The following is a 25445-nucleotide window of genomic DNA, read 5'->3' as shown; positions in this document are numbered from 1 at the left end:
ACTCGTTTTATCAGTGATTTTAGTCAGTTTCCCCCAAAACTGGGGGAACAGATTAGAATCCACATTTAGAATCTTAAATTACACAGTTACCAGCCAATTAGCTTGGAGCTGTGTGTATGTGTGTATGGCCCTGTTTCCTGTTTCACAAGAGGTTCTGGGAGAAGCCACTGAGGAGCTGCCCTTTTGGTTCCTGACTTGGGCTTGGCAGGTCAGATGCTGGGGTCTCTTAGATAGTTAGATGAAGTTTGCTTTTGACCTCTCTCTCTATTCACTAACTTCTAATGCACTTTAATAAGTAGTTAAAAGTCTAAACTCTTGCTAAAGCTTCTAATTTAAGGCAACCACTCATTAGATTTCAGACATCCCAGGTAGAATTTTAGGCCCTTACAAAGGTGAATTCACCTCTGATGAAGATGAAATTAATGTAATCATTAGCATCTATTTTGCCCAATTATATGCCAATAAATTTGACAATCTAATGAAATTGATAAATGTTTATAACAATATATACTGATCATATAAACAGAAGAGGGAATAGCATACAACCCTATCTTAGAAAAAAAATTGAAAAAGTCATCAATGAGTTCCTTAAATCCTAAAATCTCCAGAACCAGATGGATTGACAAGTGAATTCAACCAAACATTTAAAGTACAATTAATTGCAATATTATGCAAACTATTTGGAAAAATAGGCAAAGAAGTCCTACCAGATTCCTTTTACAACACAAATATGGTACTGATACCTAAACCAGAAAGAGTTAAACCAGAGAAATAAAACAATAGAGAATTTCCTTAATGAATATAAATGCAAAAATATTAAATAGAAAAGAGCAAGAACATTACAGCAATATATCACAAGGATCACACATTACTACCAGGTGGGATCTATACCAGAAATGAAAGGCTGGTTCAAAATTAGGAAAACTATGAGTGTGATGGACCATACCAGTAATAAAAACATGATTATCTCAATAGATCCAATAAAAGCTTTTTGACAAAATACAACACTCATTTCCATTAAAACAACAACAACAGGGGCAGCTAGGTGGCACAGTGAATAGACCACTGGCCCTGGAGTCAGGAGTACCTGAGTTCAAATCCGGCCTCAGACACTTAACACTTACTAGCTGTGTGACCCTGGGCAAGTCACTTAACCCCAATTGCCTCACTAAAAAAAACAAAACAAAACAAAAATAAACAACAACAACAACACTAGAATGTGTAGCAATAAATGGAGTTTTCCTTAAAATGATAAGTAACATTTATCTAAAACTATTAGTTAGCATTATCTGTAATTAATATAAGCTAGAAGCCTTTCCAACAAGATCATGGGTGAAGCAGACACCCATTATCATCACTATTATTCAGTATTATACTAGAAATGATACCTATAGCAATAAGAGAAGAAAGATAAATTAAAATAATTAGAATAGACACTGAAGAAACCAAATTACCACTCTTTGCAGATGATATGATCGTATAATTAGAAAATCCTAGAGAATCAACTAAAAAACTAGTTGAAATGACCAATTTAAGCAAAATTGCAGGATATAAAATAAACCCACACAAACCATCAAGATTTCTATATATTACCTAAAAGTCCAGAAATAAGAGAGAGAAAGAAGAATTTCATTTAAAATAACTGAAGACCCAAGGGGCTATGGGGCTGTGCATATCCTTTAACCCAGCAGTTCCACTACTAGGTCTATATCCCAAAGAGATCAGAAAAAAGGGAAAAGGACCCACATGTACAAAAATATTTCTAGCAGCTCCCTTTGTGGTAGCAAAGAATTTGAATTTGAGGGGATGCCCATCAATTGGGGAATGGCTGAACAAGTTGTGGTACATGAATGTAATGGAATGTTATTGTAGTATAAGAAATGATGATCAGACAGATTTCAGGAAAACTTGGAAAGACTGAAGTGAACTGATGCTGAGTGAAGTAAGCAGAGCCAGGAGAACATTGTACATAGTAATAGCAACATTGTGTGATGATAAGCTATGACAGACTTGGCTCTTCTCAGCAATACAATGATTCAGGCCAATTCCAAAGGACTCATGATGGATAATGTTCTCCACATCCAGAAAAAGAACTTTGGGATCTGAATGAAGATTAAACCATAATATTTTTACTTTTTGTGTTGTGGCTTTTGTTCTGATTCGTCTTTCACAACATGAGTAATGTAGTAATGTGTTTAATGTGATTGTACATCCATAAACTATATTAGATTACTTGCCATCTTGGGGAAGGGGGAGGGAGAAATATTTGGAACTCAAAATGTTATAAAATGAATGTTGAAAACTATATTTACATGTAACTGGAATAAAATAAAATACTATTAAGATAATAATTAATCAATCAATTAATTAATTAGAAAATAACTCCAGAAAATATAAAATACTTGGGAATCTACCTGCCAAGATAAACCCTGGAACTATATGAACATAATCACAAGATACTTTTCATACAAATAAAGTTGGATATAAACAATTGGAGAAATCTTAATTGCTCATGGTGGGCTGAACCAATATGACAAAATGACAACTCTACCCAAATTAATTTACTTATTCAGTGCAATACCAATCAAACTACTGAAAAGTATTTTATAGAGGTAGAAAAAAATAATAACAAAATTCACCTGGAAAAATAAAAGGTCAAGAATATCAAGGGAACCAATGAAAAAACATGTCAAGAAAGGTAGCCTAGCAGTACCAGATTGCAAACTGTTTCATAAGGTGGTAATCATCAAACAATCTGATACTGGCTAAGAAATAGAGTGATGGATCAGATGTATGTGTATATATGTATATATGTGTATGTATGTATGATACATAGTATAGTAATCTAGTTTTTGATACATCCAAAGATCCAAATTTTTGAGACAAGAACTCCCTATATGAAAAAAGTTGCTAGTATAACTGGAAAGCAATTTGGTTGAAAAGTAGGTGTATGCCAACATATCACACCAGATGTGTATCTACCTGAGAGCCAGTGGGACTTCGGAAAGAGTTGAGGAATGGTTGATATGGTATTTGCTGTCCAATGTCAGGAGAAATGCAGGGAGCAGAAGAGAGGTCTATTCACAACTTTGGTTGATCTGACCAAGGTTTTGGTTACTGTCAGTTGTGAGGACTTATGGAAAATTATGTCAAAATTTGGACATCTGGAGAAGTCCTTCAGTACTGTACATCAATTTCATAATGGCAGGCTTGCTTAGGTTCTGGATAATGGATGATATTCTCACAATTTTGATCACCAGTGGAATGAAGCAAGCCTGTGTAATTGTTCCCATGCTTTTTACCATGATGTTTTGAGCAATGTTGTCAGATGCCTTTAATGAGGATGAACACAGCACCAAGGTCAACTACCAAACTCATGGTAAATTATTTAACTTGAAAAGGCTACAAGCCAAAACTAAAGTGGAAAGAGATTTAGTGCATGATTTTATGTTCACAGATAATTGTGCACTTAATATAGCCTCTGAAGTTGAGAAGCAACAAAGCATGGATCGATTCTCTGCTTTTGCGATAATCTTGCCTAACAACGAATGCCAAAAAAACACACATTTTTCTACTAAGCCAGTACCACATAAGTATGGAACCATTGGTTATAGCAAATATAGAAATCTTGAATACTGTAGATAAATTTACTTACCTTGGCAGTATACTTTTAGGGATGTACACATAGATGATGAGGTTGGAGCACACATTTCCAGATCTAACTCAGTGTTTGGAGGGCTCCGAAGGAAAGTGTGGGAAAGAAGAGGTATTAGACTGCCTACCAAACTGAAGGTCTACAGAGCCATTTTGCTGACCTCATTTTTGCATGACTATGAAACCTGAACAATATACCAGCACCATGCCAGGAAACTGAAACACTTCCATTTGATTTGTCTGAGGAAAATTCTGAAGATCACTAGGCAAGATAAGGTATAGGATACTGAAATCCTTTCTTGAGCTAAACTGTCAAGCATTCAAATTATTGTGGAGAGCAAAACTTCAAAGGGTTGGCTACATTGTTTGAATTCCCCACATATGCTTGCCTAAAAAACTATTTTACAGAGAACTCACACAAGGCAGGCATTCACATGGTAGTCAGAAGAAGCTATAATATGCCACTTAGGAATTTATTACAAGACATGTGAGATGGTGTCAAAAGAAAACATAGCATGACATGCATGCATCAAAGTGGGTGCTGTGCTCTAGGAGTAAAGCAGAATTGCAGTAGGTAAAAAAAAAAACCCCAAGAGATATGCAAAATTTAGGGACATTTAGGGACACTCCAAATGTTCATATGGACTATTTGTGCCCAACCTGTGGTAGAGCGTTCTGAGCTCTTATGAGTCTAATCAGCTGTGGTTGAACACACTGTACCTTTACTCCAACACAATGCTGTCATTTTGGTCCTCTTCAAGAATGAAAGACAACAAGCATACCAAGATAAGGTCAAAATGGGTATATGATTTAGATGCAAAGGTTTATATCATAAGTAAGTTAGGGGAACATGAAAATTTTACCTGTCATATATATGGATAAGAAAATAATTTATGACCAAACAATAGAGAGTATTATGAGATATAAAATGGATAATTTTAATTACATTAAAAGTTTTTTTTTTGTGCAAAAACTCCCCACAAATACAGCCATGATTAGAAGGAAAGCAGGAAACAGAAAAAAAAATTATAGCAAGTTTCTCTGATAAAGGTCTCATTTATCAAATTTATAGGGAAATTTGTTTATAAGATCATTCCCCAATTGATAAATGGTCAAAGCATATGAATAGGCAGTTTTCAAAAGAAGAAATCAAAGCTATCTATAGTCATATGAAAAACTACTCTAAATCACTGTTGCTTAGAGAAATACAAATTGAATCAACTCTGAGGGACCACTTCATACCTATCAGATTGGCTAATATGACAGAAAAGAAAAATGACAAGTGATGGAGGGAATGTGTAAAAATTAAACACTACTGCATTGTTGATGGAGTTGTGAACTGGTTCAACCATTCTGTAGAACCATTTGGAACTATGCCTAATGTTTATAAAATTGTGAATAAGCTTTGACCCTGCAATATCTCTACTAGGTCAGTATCTCAAAGACATTAAAGGAAAAGTAAAGGGACCTATATGTATAACAATATTTATAACAGTTATTTTTATGGGAGAAAAGATTGGAAATAGAGGGAATGCATATTTATTGGGGAATGTTTGAACAATTTGTGGTATATGATTGTGATGGAACACTATTGTGCTATAAGAATGACTAGCAGGATGGTTTCAGAAAAAAACTGGGAAGACTTATATGAACTTACGCAAAGTGAAATGAGTAGGACCAGGAGAACACTGTGCACAGTAACAGCAATACTGTATGATCATAAACTATGAATGACTTAGCTATTCTCAGCAATACAATGACCAGAGACAAAAAACTTAAACTGAGGAGGTCTGAATGTAAATCAAATTATATATTTTATATATATATTTATATATATTTTAACTTTCTTTTTTTCTGGTTTATGCTTTCTTTTGCAACATGGCTAATATGGAAATATATTTTGCATGATTTCACATGTATATTCATAATAAAGTGTTTATCTTCTCAGGGAGGGGTTAGGGAAGAAAGAGAATTTGGAACTCAAAATAAAAAAAAAACAAATTTTAAAACTCTTTTTATATGTAATTGAAGAAAAATAAAATAAGAGACAAAAAAATTACTTAGCAATTCTTAGCAATACCACTGATAGGAATAAAGAATTTAAGAAGGGTATTCTGTTTTATACTGAAGACTATGAATTCAGATTTGAATATATATGTAACAGTAAGGTATCCCAGCAGAAATAATTATATTTCTAATAGTTATTGCATGTATAAGAATATTAATCCCAGGTCTCATTAACTATGATGCATACACATATGCACAACTCAGAAATCAGGAAATTATGAGAGGAAATGTCAAGAAATTTATCTTAAACTCACATAACATCTTTAATTTATAGCATCAATCAGTAGCAGTTCTAATCCCTATTTAGCTCGGGAAGGGGGTAGGGTAAACGTTTCAAAGTCACTCATATAGTCACATAATCAACTTAAATTATGTAGCCTATCATAATTGGTGGCACTGAGAGGAAAAGACTGTAACTTCTCTTCCAGATTCCTACTTAGACAGCTGGAGTGTGGAGCTAAGGAACAGCTTTGTTCATACTCAGGAGCCATAGCTTGAGAGAAGTAAGAAGAGAAGATGAACTTTGGGTATACCTCTAATATATTCTAGAGTTTTCCTCTCAGTGAGATGGGGGAATGGGATTTATCTTGAGTATGATCCTCAGCATCAATAAAGCAACCTTTTATTGTCCCACTCCAGCTGTCTAGGTAGAGATCTAGGATACAGATAATATTATTTCTCTCCTTCCCCTGACACCAGTCTTCTTTGTCTGTTAATCTCAATTTCAACTATTGAGTCACTCGGGACATATGCAAGATAATTATCCCTTCTATGTTGGAAATAAGAATTGCACAAAATTGTTCCACCCTCATGAATTCATCCCTCATGTTGGAAATATGTTCATCCATATGAGACGTCTGTTGTTCTTTAGCCAGGAGTTTCGATAGCCACTGGTCCAGAAAAATCCCTATGCAAATTCTAAAATAACTTTTAAAGTATGTGAATTTTCAGATCAAAAGTGGCATGACTACAAAATGGTTTACATGTATTTCTGGCTCTGTGCCTGCAGGAATTCTGTTATCAAAGGACATATTAGAAAGAGTGGACATTTTTGTATCATTAATCTGGGGGAGAATGGGATGAATTCATTCATTCCCACTGCATGAATGAATTCTTTTTAACAATTATCTTTGTATAGAAAAACTGTGTTATAAGCAATTTGTCTTTTATTCTAGTTGTCATCTTTCTCTCTCTTTTCTTCTCTTTTCCTTTTCCTCATGCTGAAATAACTGCCCACGCCTTACTTAAATAATGTATATCTAGTATGACACACACAGACAAAGCCTGGCCAATTTATAGCCTGAAGGTCTTTTGCCTGAAGGTCCAAGACAGCAGTGTCTCTTGGGAGAAAAGGTAAAAGGGTATATATTGTAGTGGAAAGACCATTGAACTTTGCATAAGGAACTTTGGGTTCTATTCCTGGTCTTGTCACATCACTTGTTGAGCCTAGGTTTCCCAATTTATAAAAAATAGAAGGAAGATTATATGATCTCTTGCTTACTTCTGCTTCAAAAATTCTATGATATAATATAAATTTGTAAAATGATAGCAAAATGTCAATTTATAAGGGAAATGGCCAGTGTAGTAGAAAAAAAAAACCTGATTGTCCATAATGAAATTGTGTCAGACAATGTGTAATATTGGATAAATTTCACCTTTGTCACCTCATTAAATCTCAGTTTTCTCTTTAAAATGAAGATGTCCTCTCTGCCTTACTTGAAAGATTGATATGAGGTCTGAATAAGACAACACACATGAAAACATTTTCTAAATTGTAAAGCTCTAAATAAGTACATCAATCAGTCAAAAAAAATCCATTCATCACCTCCTATATATCAAGTGCTATGCTAAACTCTGGGAATACCAAAAGAGGTAAAAGACTGTCCTTGTCCTCAAGTAGTGTAATACAATCTAATGGAGAAGACTCCATGCAAACAGAAATATGTAAACTTAACTAGACATTGTTTGTCCTTCAGTCTTGAAGATGATCATGACATTGGTGTGATGACATGACTTGCAGTGAATTGGATTTAAGTGAAGGAGGGCTGTGCAAGGTCACCAATCTCACTCTCTCCTCCAGAGCCATCTGGGTTCAGTGGCAAGTTAAGATCAGGACGACTGCAGATGGTCCTGGAGGTTTAAGACAATTGGGGTTAAGTGACTTGCCCAGGGTCACATAGGTAATAAGTGTCTGAGGACTCAGGTCCTCGCAACTTCAGGGCCAATGCTCTATCCACTGTGCCCACCTAGCTGTCCATAAACTTAACTATATACAGAATAAATAGGAAATAAGTATATAGGGAAAGCATTAAAATTAAGAGGGCTTGGGAAAGACTTCCTATAAAATACGGAATTTTAGTTGGGATTTCAAGGAAATCAGGGAAGTGAGTAGTCAGAGTTGAGGAGGGAGAACATTCCAGGCATGGGGAACATACGAGAAAATAGCCAGATCCAAGAAAGAAATGGAGTATCTCAATCATGGAAATGCAAGGAGACCAATGTCACTTGATCAAAGAATACATGGAGGAGAGAAAGGTATAAATAGTCTGCAAAGGTAAGAGAGAGCTAGATTATGAAAAGCTTTCAATGCAACGTAGGGGTTTTTGTATTTGATCCTGGAAATTATAGGGAGCAACTGGAGTTTACTGAGTAGGGAATGACATGTGCATATATAGTTGGATATATGAATGGCACTTGTTGAACAGGAATAGAAAGTTAAAATTATCTGGAACAACTTTAGCCAAAAGTTTATGAATTCTTTAAGGGAGGAATTCAGCTAAAACTAATCAGGTAATCTGATACAGAATAGAATATGTGTATGTGTGTGTGTGTGTGTGTGTGTGTGTGTATATATATATATATATATATATATGAAAAAACTAGAAATTTAAGCAATTCAATGTTGTTAATCAATGAGAATTTATTGTGTACTATGGTAATCAAAGCTATTTGGAGGAGAGGAGAGAGTACAAGAAAGAGAAGATGCGTATACCCCTTTCAACTATATCATGTAATACAATTTCTGAAACTTTCAAAAAGTATAGCAAACTTGAACTTTTACTGAATGTTTAGTAGAGGAAAATGTCATACAGAGAAACTCTTGGAACACAAAGATATTTATTCACATATAATCTCATATTCATGAAGAAAAGCACAGAGTGGGAAATTGTTTTTGAGGCAGTGCTTCAGAAAATGTTTTCCTATGGAATGTTTTGCTTATAGAAATTCTGGCATTGAATATTATATCTATTTTAAATTCCTAAATTTTAAGTAATAAGTTCATACATTTTCCCCTATATTGTATTTTCATACAGTCATAAAATGGAGCATGTAGGCATTTTATAGTTATATGACAGGATGTTTTCCCATTTATTTATTCTTTATTTCTGAAGCCATGAATCCAATCAACTTCTCTGAGAAGGGTTGTAGCTGTTTACTTATTGTGGCCTCACTTCCTATCCCAGTAATAACTGGGACCAAGGTGCTTTTTCTTTGACCACCATTACCCTTTGTGTGTTGTATAACCTGCACGTTATAACCACTGTTAAATTCCTTGAGGCCGTGGATTTATTAAGCTCTCTCGGATCAGGGACTGTTTCTGTTTTTGTTGTTGTTTTTTAATTTACAGTGTTTGACATATAGCAAGCATTTAATAAGTGCTTTTTAATGCATTCTTTGGTCCTATGAAGGTAGAGAGGAATTACTTGAGTATTTGAATAAAACTTTTCAGGGCAGCTAGGTAGCGCAGTGAATAAAGCACCGGCCCTGGATTCAGGATTACCTGAGTTCAAATCCGGCCTCAGACACTTGACACTTACTAGCTGTGTGACTCTGGGCAAGTCACTTAACCCCCACTGCCCCGCAAAAAAATAAAAAATAAATTAAATTAAAAAAATAAATTTGAATAAAACTTCTGTTCCCTCTCAAATACTTCTCCCCATACACCATTCCCACAAGAAAAAACAGAAATGAATCTCTTTTCTTTTTTTTTTCAATGTTGATATTGCTCTTCCTACCAGTCTGCATAACCAACCAAGATATTTAGGGGTTAGCTTGACTCCCTCTGGGGGCAAGGGATGCATTAGAGTCCAGTAAGTGTTCGGGGGAAACTTGAAGATAAATCTTTCCTTGTTTTCTAACCTGAAACCATAACTTTTAATAACTATAGGAGCATTTAATCTAGGCAGAAGCTGTCATAGACTTTTTTTTTTGCAGGGTCACACAGCTGGTAAGTGTCAAGTGTCTGAGGCTGGATTTGAACTCAGGCCCTCCTCAATCCAGGGCTGGTGCTTTATCCACTGAACAGCCTAGCTGCCCCCACTACCATAGACTTTTTTTTTTAATTTAATTTTTTTTTGAGGCAATTGGGCTTAAGTGACTCGCCCAGAGTCACACAGCTAGTAAGTATTAAGTGTCTGAGGCTGGATTTGAACTCAGGTACTCCTGACTTCAGGGCCAGTGCTCGATCCACTGCACTACCTAGCTGCCTCCTATCATAGACTTTTAAATGATCTTCCAGCCTCAAATCTCTCTCTGTTCTCCATTCAAATTTCAAAATCATCTTTCTAACTTCCTGACTACATTTTCCCTTTATTCCATCAACTCCAGTGATTCCTTTTGCCTCCAGGACCAAATTGAAAATTCTGCATTTTCAAAAGCCCTATGCAACCTGGCTCTGTCCAATGTTTCCAATCATCTTATATCTTACTTGCATCTACATGCTCTGTGACCCAGTGACACTGGCTTCCTTGATGTTCCTCACATAAGACAATCTATCTCTTGAGTCTATGTATTTTCACCTTTATACCTGCAATTCTCTTCATCTTTGACTCTGTTTCCTGGCTCTCCTGGCTTCCTTCAAGTTCCAGCTAAAATCCTACCTGCAAAAAACCTTTCCTTAATGGTAGTGTCTTCCTTTCAAGATTATCTCCAATTTATCCTGTATATATTTATTGGCATTTAGTTGTGTTTGTATACTATTTTCCCCATTATTTTGTGAGCTTCTTGAGGACTTTTTAAAATATCTCTTTGTATTCCCAGCATTGCTGTGTACCTAGTAGTAATATTTATTTTTGACCTATTGATTTGTCATAACTACATTTCTCTGTAGCAAATCCAGTAGCCTTTAGCAATTGAGAATAATTCCTGATTTTGTTGTAAATTAGGGATTTTATTTATTGTCTATCATATCAGTTAATGTTTTCCATAAACTTTGTGTATATGTAAAATTAATATTGAATGGTTGGTCTTGGTGAAAGTAAATTGAATATTCATTGGGGAAAAACAAGTTCAAAGCCTAAGTTCTTTAAAAGAGAAAACGAGATTTTGTACAATTACTATGTATACAACAAAAAAGAAATAGAATAACCCAATCCGAGCCCAAACAATTGAAACCCAAAGTCAGTACCAGCTGGAACAATCTTAAAGTATTTTGACTCCCTTGTTAGATTTTGTCTATGTACCTTTACTATATGGAAGACACTTAAATGATAGCTGAATTGAATTTCAGATGATGCTGAAGGTCATCTATTTGTGGGAATCTATGTGGGAAATTCTTTGATAGGGAGAGGAATTCTATCTCTATAAATTTAAGGGGATGATTTTCCTGTTTCTGGTAAATAAACCTCTTCACTTTATTTCTCCTCACCAATCTTCTGATGTCTAGGTATTGACTAAGTTCACTGATTGTTGGAAAAACCAAAAGATGGTGGACTCAGAGAAAGAGGGTTAGTAAATTGCAAACTCTTTTTTTGTGCTAAGATTTTTTACAGCTTTTATTATATGTTGGAGTAGGATAGGAAATTAAAATGCCAATTTTTTTTTTGGTAGTGGTGGTACTAATGATGATGGTGATGGCTGTACCTGGCATTTATAGAGCACTTAAGGTTTGTAAAGCATTTTACTTACATTATCTCATTTAAGTGTCACAACAATCCCATTAGGGGATTATTACTATTATTCTCACTGAAAAAATGAGGAAATTGAATTTGAGAAATTGCAATTTGCCCAGAGTCATGTAGTAAGTGTAAGGATTTGAATTCTGGCCTTCCTGATTCCAAGTCTAGAACTCTACTCACTATGACACCTAGTTGCTATAATGGTATTTTACATGTAAGTAATACTTGAAAGTTTTCAATGTGCTAAACGTACATCCTTTGATTTGATTTATAACAACTACATAAAGTAGATTTTACACATGAGTAAACAGAGGCTCAGAAAAGTTAAATTGCTTTTTCATCATCCTACCATGAGTATCAGAGACATAATTTGAATTCTAGGTCTTACTTTCTTTAGGTTCAGCACAGCAGTGCTACACTATTCCATTTTTCCACTAAGTTATATGGTATAGCAAATAAGTAAATTTATATAATTATATTTTAAATATAACTTTACATTCATATATTTAAACAATGGAATTTATTCTGTTCTAGCATTCTTTTCAACCTAAAATTTAACTTTTTGAAATTTGAATGATCTGCCTCAAAATCTGTTCCCTTTTTGTCTCTGGAGGATGGACTATCATTTCCTGGGTATTGGTTGCACCACATGGACATTAATGTACATTGAACTTTCACATTTTGTAATTCTAGGCTATTTCTTTGTCTTTACCACCATTCTATTTTATATTTTGCTTGATCATGTTGAACCCTATCCCTTTGCTCTTATTTGTCATTTAATTATTTTTCAGTTGTGTCCCACTCTTCATGACCTGTTCTTGGAATTTTCTTGGCAAAGACACTGGAGCCTTTTACTTCTCCAGCTCATTTCACAGATGCAGAAAATGAGGCAAACAGGGTTAAGTGACTTGCCCAGGATTACAAAGCTATTAAGTGCCTGAGGCCAATTTTGACCTCAGGCCTTCCTGACTCCTGGTTCATCATTTTATCCATTAAGACAGCTACCTTCCTTTGCTATTATAAAAATGTCACAAACTTGAGGGCAGGGATTTTTTTTAATTTTTGCATTTCTTGGAATGAACACAGTTCCTTATATATACAGACAGTATCTTTCACAGTACTTTTTCCCATATTTCCTGATGATGCTGCTCCAGCATACCATGCTGTCTTTTTCCTGACAAAGAGTAGGTACTTGATATTTTTGGGATTGGAAGGCTCTTCATAAAAATGTCACATAAAACAAGAAAAGTGATTTTCAACACATTGGATATAAATGAAGAAAGTATTCTTAGAAGGTAACAGTCTTGACATCAAGGCTTTTTCCAATGTACCCAAACAAAGGTTGTAAGTCAATATGTACATATCATTTTTTCTTTTTCTTTCTTTCCTTTTTTTTTTTTTTTGCGGGGCAATGAGGGTTAAGTGACTTGCCCAGGGTCACACAGCCAGTAAGTGTCAAGTGTTCGAGGCCACATTTGAACTCAGGTCCTCCTGAATCCAGGGCCAGTGCTTCATATACTGCATCAACTAGCTGCCTCCCATAACAATTTAAAAAGATATACTGAGGTCAATAAGTACTCAATGCACAATGCCTTAGGTTGTACTATACAGAGTTTACACTCACCTGGACAAAGAGCAATATTGCAAGGTTTATGATGAGTTTCAGGTCCCTCACATGGTCTTCCCCCATACTGGGGAGGTATACATGATCGTGTCCTAGTTCTTTGGCCTCGACCACATGTAAATGAACACAAACTCCAGGGTGACCACTCCTCCCAAACTCCATGTACTGTAATAAAGTAAAAAGACTTTAACAATAAAAGAAATCAATAAAGTCAAATCAGAACAAAAAGGCAAGAAATCTACAAAATTTCCCTGAAACCATATTATCAACCTTAATTGCAACAAAAAATAAGAAAAAAAATAATTTGAAAATCTATTGAACTTATTGGAAAGTACATATTTTCTCTATATTTAAGTATTCTGAATTTTAAGCTATTGTGTTATTAATGGGGGTATTCATATAGAGATACACTTTTTTATGAGGAATATTTTTAGAGAACTTATTTCTGTTTTAAGGTAATCATGACAATAAAGCTAATAGCATAATGAGTAATTGTTACTAATCTAATCACAGTAAGTTAAACTTCTTTTCAGTTACAGTCCTAGATTAGGAACCTTAATGGACTTTTGAGGTAATTTATTGTAGCCCTTCTCGCTTTTAACATGGAAACTGAGAACCAGAGATGTTAAGACACTTGCCCAATGGTTACAGATAAATAGTAGTACATTTTACAGTACCAAAGTGCTGTGACATCCTTAAAAGTTTTGCCATACATTAAAAAAAGATGAAAGAGAATCAGAACTTTAGAAGAACTAGCTTTACATTATTTCCTTCTTATAAAAGTTATTCTTTTAGAAAAAATTAAATCAATGTTTTAATGTATAAAACTGAGACATTTTGAGTATTTTAAATATTGTAAGTAAAAACCTTTATTGAGTTTTTTAAACTTTCTTCTCATCAAATATTTTCATTAACATTAATATCAAATATTTTTCTTATAGCTCTTAATTTTGGACCATTTCATACCTCACAGAGTTTATAGTAACAATACTTAATGTAATAAATCATAACTTACAAAGATTGGCTGCTCATTTAGGGAAGACAATGCTTAAAAGTAATTCTAATAATAATGTATGCTGACTTTTAGTCCCCTTAATAAATGGCCCAATAGTATATCAAAAGTAACTAGTTAAAACAAAGTTTCAATAAAAAAGACAGAAATCAGCAGGAAGAGGAAAAAGGAATATCCTACTTAATTTACTGCTAAAACTTGGCTTCAAAAAACATTACATTACTAGAATTTCAAAATTCCATGAAACAAGCAGTGAAATTAGCACTTCTCCATGCTGTCTGTTGAAAAAGCAATCGTTCCTATTCATACAGGTCATCAGCAAAAGTTACCTTATTTTCCTCTCAAATAGTGGGCACAGAAAATAACACTTAGATAATAAAAGTGTGTAAACACTGCCAAAATACACATATAATACACTAAGACCCCTACCTTAATATTGCAAATTTTATATTTATCAGACCTTCAGAATGTAAAAAAAAAATGGCAGCTCACTGGGGATAGATGTGATAGATGATTTGTGAAGAGAAAAAAATAATCTATTTCCTCTTTAAAACTAGAAAAGGATGAGCAGTAACCTCAGGGAGGTTGAAGGAAGCAGGATGGCAGGCAAGAAAAAGGTATACAAATTAAACGAGTCATTACAAATAAAGTAATTGCCCAAGTTGCCATTCTAAAAACTACCTACATAAACTCTTCTAATTTGTGTGTTTCTCCATACTTGTAAGCAGGGGAAATATGAGAAATATTTGATTTAAAATAGTACTCTTAAATAATAAAGAAATCATCATGCTGGTTCATATATATGTAATATACATACACACAGATATTTGTGTGTACATACATGCATATTACATGAACACATTTATATATGTTCTGTATATACATGGCAAATCTAACCTTAGGGGAAGTCTATAGAATTCTGCTGATTTGTTATAGGAAATACTGTAGTACAGATACTATGCCACAATTTCAGACACTTTGCCTATGCATCGATGCTCATTGTGAATGGTTTGAATATAGAGGAGAAGGAAGAGAAGGAGGAAGAAGAAGAGGAGGAGAAGAAGAAAAAGAAGGAGGGGAGAAAAAGAAGGAAAGAAATGAAAAACTCTCTTGCTTCTAAATCTGAAAATTGGTCAATTTAATTAATGCACAGGTAAACAAATGAGACTTGGAGGTGGGGGTGTCCTTTTTGGAGGATGATCTATTTGTTTTGGCCGTAGAACTGACTAGATTGACCATGTATTTGTAAACCCCCTACTTTACTTTTTACTGTATATAGATACCTTAGTCAAGTAAGAAGAAATACAGTAACAGGAAGCTACATTATTAGAATGTTTTGAAACCAGTATAAATAGTGCAGTTTTTTAATTCTATGGTTTCAGATTTTTTATTATTTTATAAAATAATTTTAATGATATTTTCTTTTAAAAAATTAGTACCTAATTGAAGAAGAAAATGGAGGATAAAATATAATTTCCTTTTGAGTAGGTATTGTTTCAATCCTTGTACTAGAACTCCAGTGCCTTACCAGCCCTTTTCCCATAAGTGCTTAATAAATAAATGTTAATTGATGCTGATGGAAAAAAATTGACCATACTTTACCCAATGTAAAACTTTACATTACAAATTCAGAAAACAATGACCTCTAAAACTAGTTACATGACTTTTCACTTTTTTTTTTTGCTATAAAATTATTTTCTATGGATCACTCAAAATTTATAATTTCCTATTCAAAAAGATTAAGTTTGGGGAAGAAAAGAAGTTAGATTTCCTATAATTTTAAAATGGTTGGGAAGTCTGAGATCATTTTAAGGCAAGGGTCAAAGGACTACAACTATTGTATGGCACAGCCAGAGCTCAAACCTAGCTCCTGTGACAAGGTCAAGCGATTTTTTTCTGTTCCACCAGATGACCCAGGAAGTAAGTATTACATGGTTTAACTAAGGCAATGTATGAAATAAGTGAAACCTGAAAGTGGAAATGATTCATTTTCCATAATTCCCCTTGGCAATGCAAATAACCTCTAAAATCACCATTATACAGTGTGAAGCAAGGAATGGTTAACTATCTAGTCTGACTTTGTACAATATTATGCTATTTGCTTAAATGCCAAACATATTTTGGATAGACACAATTTAACTAATCAGGTAATGGTTTTTAGCTCTTTTATCTCATTGCAAATAGGATATTTGAGTACAGAAAATTTTATATCATTTCAGGAAACATTTAAATGGAAGAATTCATTTGGAATCATTGCTTTCATTAAAAATTAGCTTGAAAGGAAAGTATACATAATGAGTTTGGAAAATATCAAAACAAAATAATTAACACATGAAATATTGCATAACAGCCATAAAACATTCATGTAAATTTGTTAAAACACCATTCAAAAGCATCACCCTTCCCTAGGAGAGTATTAAAATATTTATTCTTAATATTGAAATAAATCAAATCACTGTATTATAAAATGTTATTCAGTATTGAAAAAGCAAAAGAAGGAAAAACACAAATCTGCTTTTTCATTATCTTCAACTCTATTTGCATGATTATGAAGTAAAGATGCTTTCTCCCAATATCAGTATCACATATTAAAACTTATAACAATAAATAAAATGGACACATCTGTTTGTGAAAAATGGCCATCATCCCATATAAAAGTACATTGTTTAAGAAAATGAGTTAAATCTTCTGCTATATACACCACTCTTCCATTTTCTCTTTTATTACAGAGGTATAATGAAATGAAGGTAAGGATGAATGGAGAATGGAGAAATGTATTCTCAAGTTCTCTGACTGATTTTATCTTTTGCCTGGATGAAAGACAGAATCAAATGTCTTTTGACTGAAATATATAAACGTACATGTATAAACATGGGTTGGAAAGTAAAATTTTATTGAAGTGTTTTCCAGTCCAGCCTTTATTCCTACTCACAGGCAGGTTCCCTTTTGAGGATAATAACCTGGGTCTCAGCACAAGTTTCAAGAAGGAAACTGATGTTCTTTCAAAAGGAAACCATGTTCTGAATAATTCTTTGTTTGGAAATACTGTGGCCTTTATTAATTTAATGCTATTATTTTTCAAGTTGCTAAGTCACAAATTTTTCTTTTCCTTATAAGAAATTAATTTGATTTGGTGAATAAATTAAGGTTAAAGAAAGAACTAACTTTAAACAGAGGCAGAATACCTCCTTACCTATGGAGTGAGATGGGGGGGGTGGGGGTAGAAGGGCTCTTTGTCCACAAATATCTCCACCACTGTATCTTTAATCCTTTTGATTGTCAATGAAGGGATAGTAATTGAATCTGTGATTTCATTCTCTGCAGTGTAGAGTATTTCTTAGAGCATTTCCCAGAGCAATGAGATCTTAAATGCTTTGCCTAGAGTCACACAGCCAGTGTAAGAGGTGACATCTAAAATCAAGCCTTCCTCATTTTAGTGCTATATCCCAAACTACTGTGTAACACTGTATTGTGCTGCTCATGCCTTTAGCATTGAAGGACAATGTTAAAATGCATATATCATTGGAAAAGCACCATTACTTTTTGCCTTATATCAAATGTGTTTATTGTAACTATTGAACAACCTATGTGGTCCTGAGAAAAATGGAATTCTGAACATGTAAATTTTGATGATCAGAGCAATGTGAGAGACGGGGGAGACTTAGAATTTGAGATATTACCTGTAGTGTATAATATGGTGTAGGATAGTAGGCAATGAGGCACAAACTTGATGGTACTGGATACTTAAACTGATGGGTGTCAAAATGAGGGATTGTACCAAGAAGACCATTGCAGCTTCCACAATTTTGCCTTGGGTCTGTTTTTGACTTATAGTTAATGTTTAGTTGGCAAGAAATTCAACAAACTCTTTCTTTTTTAAACTGGACATGTGATTTTCATTAGTATAGGGAGCTGTCAGTGAAAAATCCCTTCTACTGATGCTGATCAGCCGCTAGTCTTCAACCTATATTCTTAGTGAGTTGACTGGGGCACTGAAAGATTAAATGATTTGTCCTTAGTCACACGGAAAACATGTGTCAGAGATAAGACTCGAACATAGATTTTCTTGACGTTGAGGCCAGCTCTCTGTCTAACAGATCCTGCTACTTCTCATGAATCCTAAATACAGTTATACCTTATTCTCTGGCAGATTATTGTGTGTGTGTAAAAATACACACACTCACACACATGAACTTAATCCATAAAAAGTGAGAATCTATAAATATTAGCCACAAATTTGCTGTATTGTCACAAAATATACACTAATTGATCTTTTTCAATGTTCTCAGTTTCTCAAATCATTTCTATTTCTCTCTAGCATTCTAGACCTTCTTTTCTACTTTTTTTTCTGCATAGTGCTCCTATCCCATTCTCTGTATTCTTTCCAGTGTCATCTATTCTTCATTTAGTTTTTGCTCTGATTCCTGCTTCCTTTGGGGGGAGCAATGAGGGTTAAGTGACTTGCCCAGGGTCACACAGCTAGTAAGTGTCAAGTGTCTGAGGCTGGATTTGATCTCAGGTCCTCCTGAATCCAGGGCTGGTGCTTTATCCCCTGCGCCACCTAGCTGTCCCCCTCCTGCTTCCTTTTTTATCTTTTGTTCCTTCCCTTAATGGTACTGCTCCCTTTGTCCTTTACCTGTTCTTTTAAAACTTCCTTTTTGTATGCTTATGTCTTCTTCCTTCTGTCCTTTATATTCTATTTCTTTCCATATTCTACACACTCTGTCAGTGCTTTCTTGTACCCTTAGTACTTTTTATTCTACATATATCCTGTCTATGCCTAGATATTTATTTGTTGTCTCTCTCATTACAACCTGATCTCCTTGAGGACAGAGGCTGTGTGGGGTTTTTTGTTTTTGCTTTTTATATCCTCAGTCATTGGCACAGTGCCTATAGCACTTAATAAAAACCCATTGATTAATCATCTGATTGCTTTCATTTGTTCTTTCCCATCTACTTCTTAGCAATTCTTTCCACTACCTTCTCCCATCCTGTCTTCTAATGTCTTATACAGTCTCTTCTACAGCATGAGCCAAAAGTCATGAAAGGGTTTCAATATTTAATAATTCCTTTATTTTTGTTTTAATTTACAATACCATTGATTCATATACAGTCTATATAGAAAATAAATTTACATTAAGTGTGAAAAATCATCTTGTAAATGGCAAAAAATAATAAAACATTTTTTCCAAAAGTTATTAAAGCATGACTTTTGGCCCACCCTGTACTTACTGGTGAAGGGATCTTGTTCTGCTCAGCTCTTGCTTATCTTTCTATGTAGCTTTGCAGGTTTCTTTCCTAGGATCAGGAGCTCCTCTGGGAACATAAATTCACTTAAGTGTCCCATATTTCTCTAGCATTCATTCCTACCTCTCCTTTCTTAAAGGAAGAAACCCTCAGGGGCCCCAGATATAAAACTATAGGGGTGTCCCTAGGAAACCTACAAAACCTGCAAGCTGTGACAAGCCATGTGTTTAGAGAGGAAGCAGGTAAAAATCCATGTTCCTCTATGGACCCAAACTACTGCAGGTTGACATAAAGCAGCTCTTTATGGCAACACTGTTGCTAGAGCCTGGATTTATAGTTTGGATCTTTCCAGGCAATCCCACAGAGAATGAAATACAAACTGGCAACTCTCAATATCAGATAGGAGAAGAGAAGGGAGGGGAGGAGAAGGGAAGAGAGGAGACGGAAAGAGGGGGAGGGATGGAGAGAGACAAAGAGATGGGGAGAGGGAGGAAAAAGGAAAAGAGGAAGAGGAAAAAGAGTGAGGGAGAGGAAGGGGGAAGAACGGGGCACTGGAGAGAAAGGAAGATGAAGAAAGAGAGGAGAAAAAAGAAAAAGAAGGGAACTGAGAGACTTGTGCAGTTGTGCGAGTGCACCAGAAAATGCTGATTTGCAGTGAAATATTCAACACTTATCTACTCCCTTTGGATTATATCATTTTCTATTTCCTAAATGACTGTATCAAATGTTCAGACCAATGGACAATTCAAAAGAAGACAGTCATTTCAAATGTTATATTAAACAGAAGTATAAAATATAGCCTCCAGCTCATAGACAGTAGCTGAGTCTAGAGGACCATATGTAAGCATTATACATACAAGCATGGTCAAAGGAAGAGTTTGAGCTAAATTTTTTAAAAACCTCTGAAAATTAATATTTTTACTTATAATGTTATAATAACTTTTACAGCAACTGTGGAGAATACGTGGCTCCAAATGCTTGCCACATCTTAAATAATGAAAATTTGCTTCGTGTTCCCAACATGTTAATAGATTATTTTTTTTGACCTTAAATCATTCAATGGGATATTTTCCCCTCATCTTTTATTCCTGAAAAAATAAAATTTTATGGATCAATATCTAATAAAAGCATATACTCATGTCTAGAACTAGCATTTGAAAAAATTGCTTGTAGAGTTCTTTTGACTGCTATCAAAGCAGAAATAATCACATACATAATGAAATTTCACAGATGAATAAGAATTACACTTATCCACTCTAATTAAAATGTCTATACTCAATTCGTGTGAAAATAACCAAATGTTTCAAATGCTTATCAAGACACAATTCAATAACATCTACAATTGTATTTGCTGCTAACACTACCTGGACAGAGGGCAGTGTTATTGCAAACCCTTGATTCTCTTAATGGGCCGCTGCAGTGTGTCCCGTAAGGTGATACACAAGCTCTGGTTCGCACCTGCGACCCTTGACCACAAGTAACTGAACATGAACTCCACTGGGACCACTCTTCCACACCAGATTCACCTGTACACAAGACAACAAATAAAAATGAATACTGCCTTGAGTAATAATATAAAACATTGTAAGTAACTAACATTGTGGCATATAAGCATAATTCAAAGGCAACAATATGACAATAAACACTTGAAAGGGCCCATGGAAAAAATGTTTAGTGAAACAATAAATTAAAAATTGGGATGCACAGAGAACTGATGCAATAACTGACTTTGAGTCCAACCTTGTTAGTAGTGCTTCCTTTCACAAAACACCACTGCACTATGGACACTAAAAGAAAAAGAATCAGTCAACATTTTACATAGTAGAAGACAAATTGGTTTTTATTCTCTGCCTTAAAATCTTTAAATAGATATGAAATGGCACAGGGAAGGGGAGCTAAATGCAATTTAAGCATACTCTGTTCTTTTAAAGAAAGGAATGAATTATATATCCATGCATTTCTTTCATGCCTTCATTGTAGATCCCCATTCCTAGCTCTTGGAATGTCCAAGTTATGGATATTTTTGTCATATTGATTTGTGTTGTAGTGCACTAAACAATTACTCTCATTGTTTCCAAAAAGGTCTTAGACTAGTGCTACTTTGACATTTCAAAATGAAGCTATTCATTCTATGGCAATTACTAATAAGGGCATGTTGACAACATGATACTTTTCCCAGGGTCTACGCCAGTTTAGTGACTCTGAGTCAGAATAGTTGAAGACTCTTCCAGTATTTGCATTAGAATGCTAAAAATGACTTAACAATGGGCTTTTATAAAATAAGAAAGGTCTGGATCCATTCCGCCAAATCAAATCAATCATTTCTATAGCATCATTTGTTCCCAAATAATTAATGAATTCAAGTTCTATGGAAACTGAAGATCATTACAGTGGGCTCCTAATACTTTCTTAGCCTAATATTAATAGCAGATATTATAAATTTGATCTCAAAACATAAAGTTTTCTTGGTCAGACATAAATATTATTTTCCTACCGTTAGCAAGTTATCAAGCTTTGGCATTACCATAAACATTATTTCCATTACTTAGAGTGATTGAGGAATGATGTAAGCATGCTTCCATTTTAAATATTCCCACAGAGGTACTGATGATAATGAATTTTACATTGGTATGTATCATACTAATTAGAGCATAAGGAGGGGTAGCCAGGTGAATGCATATAGAATTAAATTAGACTAGTTTTTCTTGGTCCATCCTTGTGTCCTCTCTGTAATAAATAGTATCAGAATGTATGATCTATAGTAACATTCTCCCTTGGTTTCTTTTGTCTTAACAGAAATATAGCATTTGATTCTGATTTTATACAAGTGACATATAATTTACTGATTATGTTAGACTGTGAGGTCCTTAAGAGTAGAAACTATCTTTTGCCATTCTTTGCATCCTTGGCATTAACTTAGTGCAGTGAGTGGCACATACTAAGCACTTAATAAATACTTACCAACTAGCTTATTAATTCGAGTGACACTAAAACTCAAAACTTTTCTTCTTACACAGAATGTAAATTATAAAGAGTGCTATATTTCTGTTGTGAAACTGAAGGGAAAATTTTGTCAGGTACAAATTTAGGGAAGATCTTAAAAAATTCAATCTTTAGAATATTTTAAACCTATATGCAGGGTGACATTAAGAAAAGTGGTGATTAGGGCAGCTAGGTGGCGCAGTGGATAGAGCACCGGCCCTGGAGTCAGGAGTACCTGAGTTCAAATCTGGTCTCAGACACTTAACACACACTTACTAGCTGTGTAACCCTGGGCAAGTCACTTAACCCCAATTGCCTCGCTAAAAATAAATAAATTAATTAATTAAAAAATTAAATTTAAAAAAAGTGGTGATTTACTGGGTTTTAGGAAGTTTTCAATTAAACAATGGGCTAATTGTACAATATAGGTTTTATGAAAAATAAACTGAACTGGGATAGATCTTGTCTAAAATTGATTTTTGTCTCAAGTAATGGTCTCTATTTTAACCTGGCACTGTAGGAATATATTTGGTTTAGTCGTATTTTCCAATGGTAATAGGTTTAGGACCTTCAAGGTGACTGTATACTGGTAAATTAATCACTGTAAGAAAAGACATATCTTGTGAATACTAAACAATTACGTGTTAACTCTAAGTTTATTTTTGCCAAAAAGAGTTTCAAAAATTGGGGATCAATTCCAAATAATGCAAATTTTTCTTAAAGTTGATAAATGACATCTTAGAATGAGTAGCCACTTTTCCATGGAAATTAACGTTGCCTTTCTCTTTTTCCTCATCCAAAACTTTGAAATCAATTCATTGAAAAACAAATTTCATTTCACTTGAAACCTGTTTAGATGATCTGTATTCACTTTCAAACAGGACTTTTTTATTTAGACCAATGAGATGATGCCAATAAAATGGCAACTTGCCAAAACAAATGCTTTGCTGCTAGAGAAAGGCCAAATACTTGGGTTTTCTTCTTTGCCACCAAAGTCTTTTCAAGTCTGTAGAAAACAGCATAGCTCATTGGAAGATTGATAGAAGTGAAATTCATTAGATGATTGATATGAGATATTAAACACATTTTGTGAAAAATATTTTAAGTAAAACAAAAGAGCTGTATGATTTCTAATTTTTATGTAAATTACATTTTTTAAAGTAAGAAGAAAAAATAATCATTGTGAGCATCTTAATAGCATTTCATGAGGTACAAAATGCTTCACAAAAATCAATTCTGGTCCTCACAACACCCCTGTGAGGTAGGTAGTAAATGCATCCATTACCATTTAATTGATAAAGAAATTGAGACTTAGAGAGGTTAAGAAATAATTACTTAAAATGTTTGTCTCTTTGATGATAGAAACCTTTAGAAGCAACTTGGACATTTGAATTTGTTCATTCTATTGAGTGTATGTACATAGATTTACATAAGCACACACACTTGTGGATACATATATGTTATAATATACAGTTATACTATTATATTAATTGGTATGTGTATGGAGAAAGATTCTTAAACAAATGTAAGCTAGCAATTGGTCCAAGATGGTACAATAAGACTAATTATATCTGAGCTAGGAAAAAGACTTGATTTTACAGTCAAAGGAATTACTTTGCCAGTCTTTTTTTTTTTTTTTAGTGAGGCAATTGGGGTTAAGTGACTTGCTCAGGGTCACACGGCTAGTAAGTGTTAAGTGTCTGAGGCCGGTTTTGAACTCAGGTACTCCTGATTCCAGGGCCAGTGCTCTATCCACTGCGCCACCTAGCTGCCCCTTTGCCAGTCTTAATAATTGTTATCTATCAGCATACAAACTGTTTGTCCATGGTCAATTAGAATGCATGGTACAATATCTAGATATCTTATTTTAATAAGATTATATAGAGTATAGATTAGGGTATAGATTAGAGTATAGATTAGAGAGTAATATCGAATAATCAGATTCTTAATCATGGCTACTTGGTAAAGGATTTGTTGACACCTGGACATTTCTATGTTTTAAAGTACTGTTAAAGTTTTTTAAGCCAACAGACCAAAAGAATAGGACAAACACCAATGCCAGTAATACTTTTTATCATAAACTTAGAAACCTGATTTTAAATCCTCATGGTATTGTTTTTTGGTTTTTAATTTTAAATGGTATGGTTCTTTAATGTTTTGGATGAGCTATTTTTTCTCATTAAAGTAAAAAACTACTAAATTAACCAAAAGAAAATATATAACCTATTTTAGTGTCATAAATTAAAAGTAGCTTTTATAGAAATGTATCATTATCATGAACTATTATTTAATATTTAAAATGGTATCTGATTTAATTTCTTTTCTTGGTGGGGTAGGGTCTAGACCTCTGATTTCATAAGTGTAGTAAACTGGCAACATAAAAACTCTCTCCACTAAGTGAGATCAATTCTACCTTTGTAACTTCTAGTCTTAAAATGTTGCCCAGGGAAAAGAGAAATGAAGGCACTTTTCTATCATCACATAGTACTATAACTTTAATCCAGATCTTCTTCACTCAAAGATCAGCCTTCTATACATCTATGCCTATATGTGCCCAACAAATTAATCCATAGAACAGCAACCTCAATATTTAACTCAATTTGACCGGCAATTTGATTATGATTAAATTACTCGTGTGGTAACATATACCAGTTCCAAAAATTGGCTCAATGAATAGATTAACGATACCAAAATCAAGTCTTCTTATTTATGAGGTGATCAATAATCTTATTGCATCATGAAGACATGAGTTTAAGAAATATTATTTTCAAACTGGACACTTTCTAGAGAAGTTTTTTAAAAATGTGCCTACAAATCTACAATTTAAGGTTCTTTAGTGACTCCTAAAGATCTCTATTGTCAATGAGAAAAATGTATTTTAAATATTTCTGAAAACTATAAAATCAGTTTTAGTACTTGGGTTTTTTCACCCTCTGTATGAAGAGTACAAAAATCATATCAT

The 25445-nt window shown here is 34.1% G+C and overlaps 1 protein-coding gene across 1 annotated transcript in view; it reads right to left on the bottom strand.

Moving 5' to 3' along the window:
- ADGRB3 (adhesion G protein-coupled receptor B3) overlaps positions 1-25445 on the bottom strand; it is an 890484-nt gene that overhangs the window by 518298 nt on the left and 346741 nt on the right. Inside the window, 2 exon segments of the mRNA XM_044001123.1 lie at positions 13243-13407; positions 20866-21027. Of these exon segments, the coding sequence (XP_043857058.1) occupies positions 13243-13407; positions 20866-21027 (327 nt within the window).

The sequence above is a fragment of the Dromiciops gliroides genome, chromosome 4 (assembly GCF_019393635.1).
Source record: "Dromiciops gliroides isolate mDroGli1 chromosome 4, mDroGli1.pri, whole genome shotgun sequence".
Lineage (NCBI taxonomy): Eukaryota > Metazoa > Chordata > Mammalia > Microbiotheria > Microbiotheriidae > Dromiciops > Dromiciops gliroides.
Note: the sequence above shows the minus strand (reverse complement) of the source record. Positions and strands in the feature narration are given on the sequence as shown.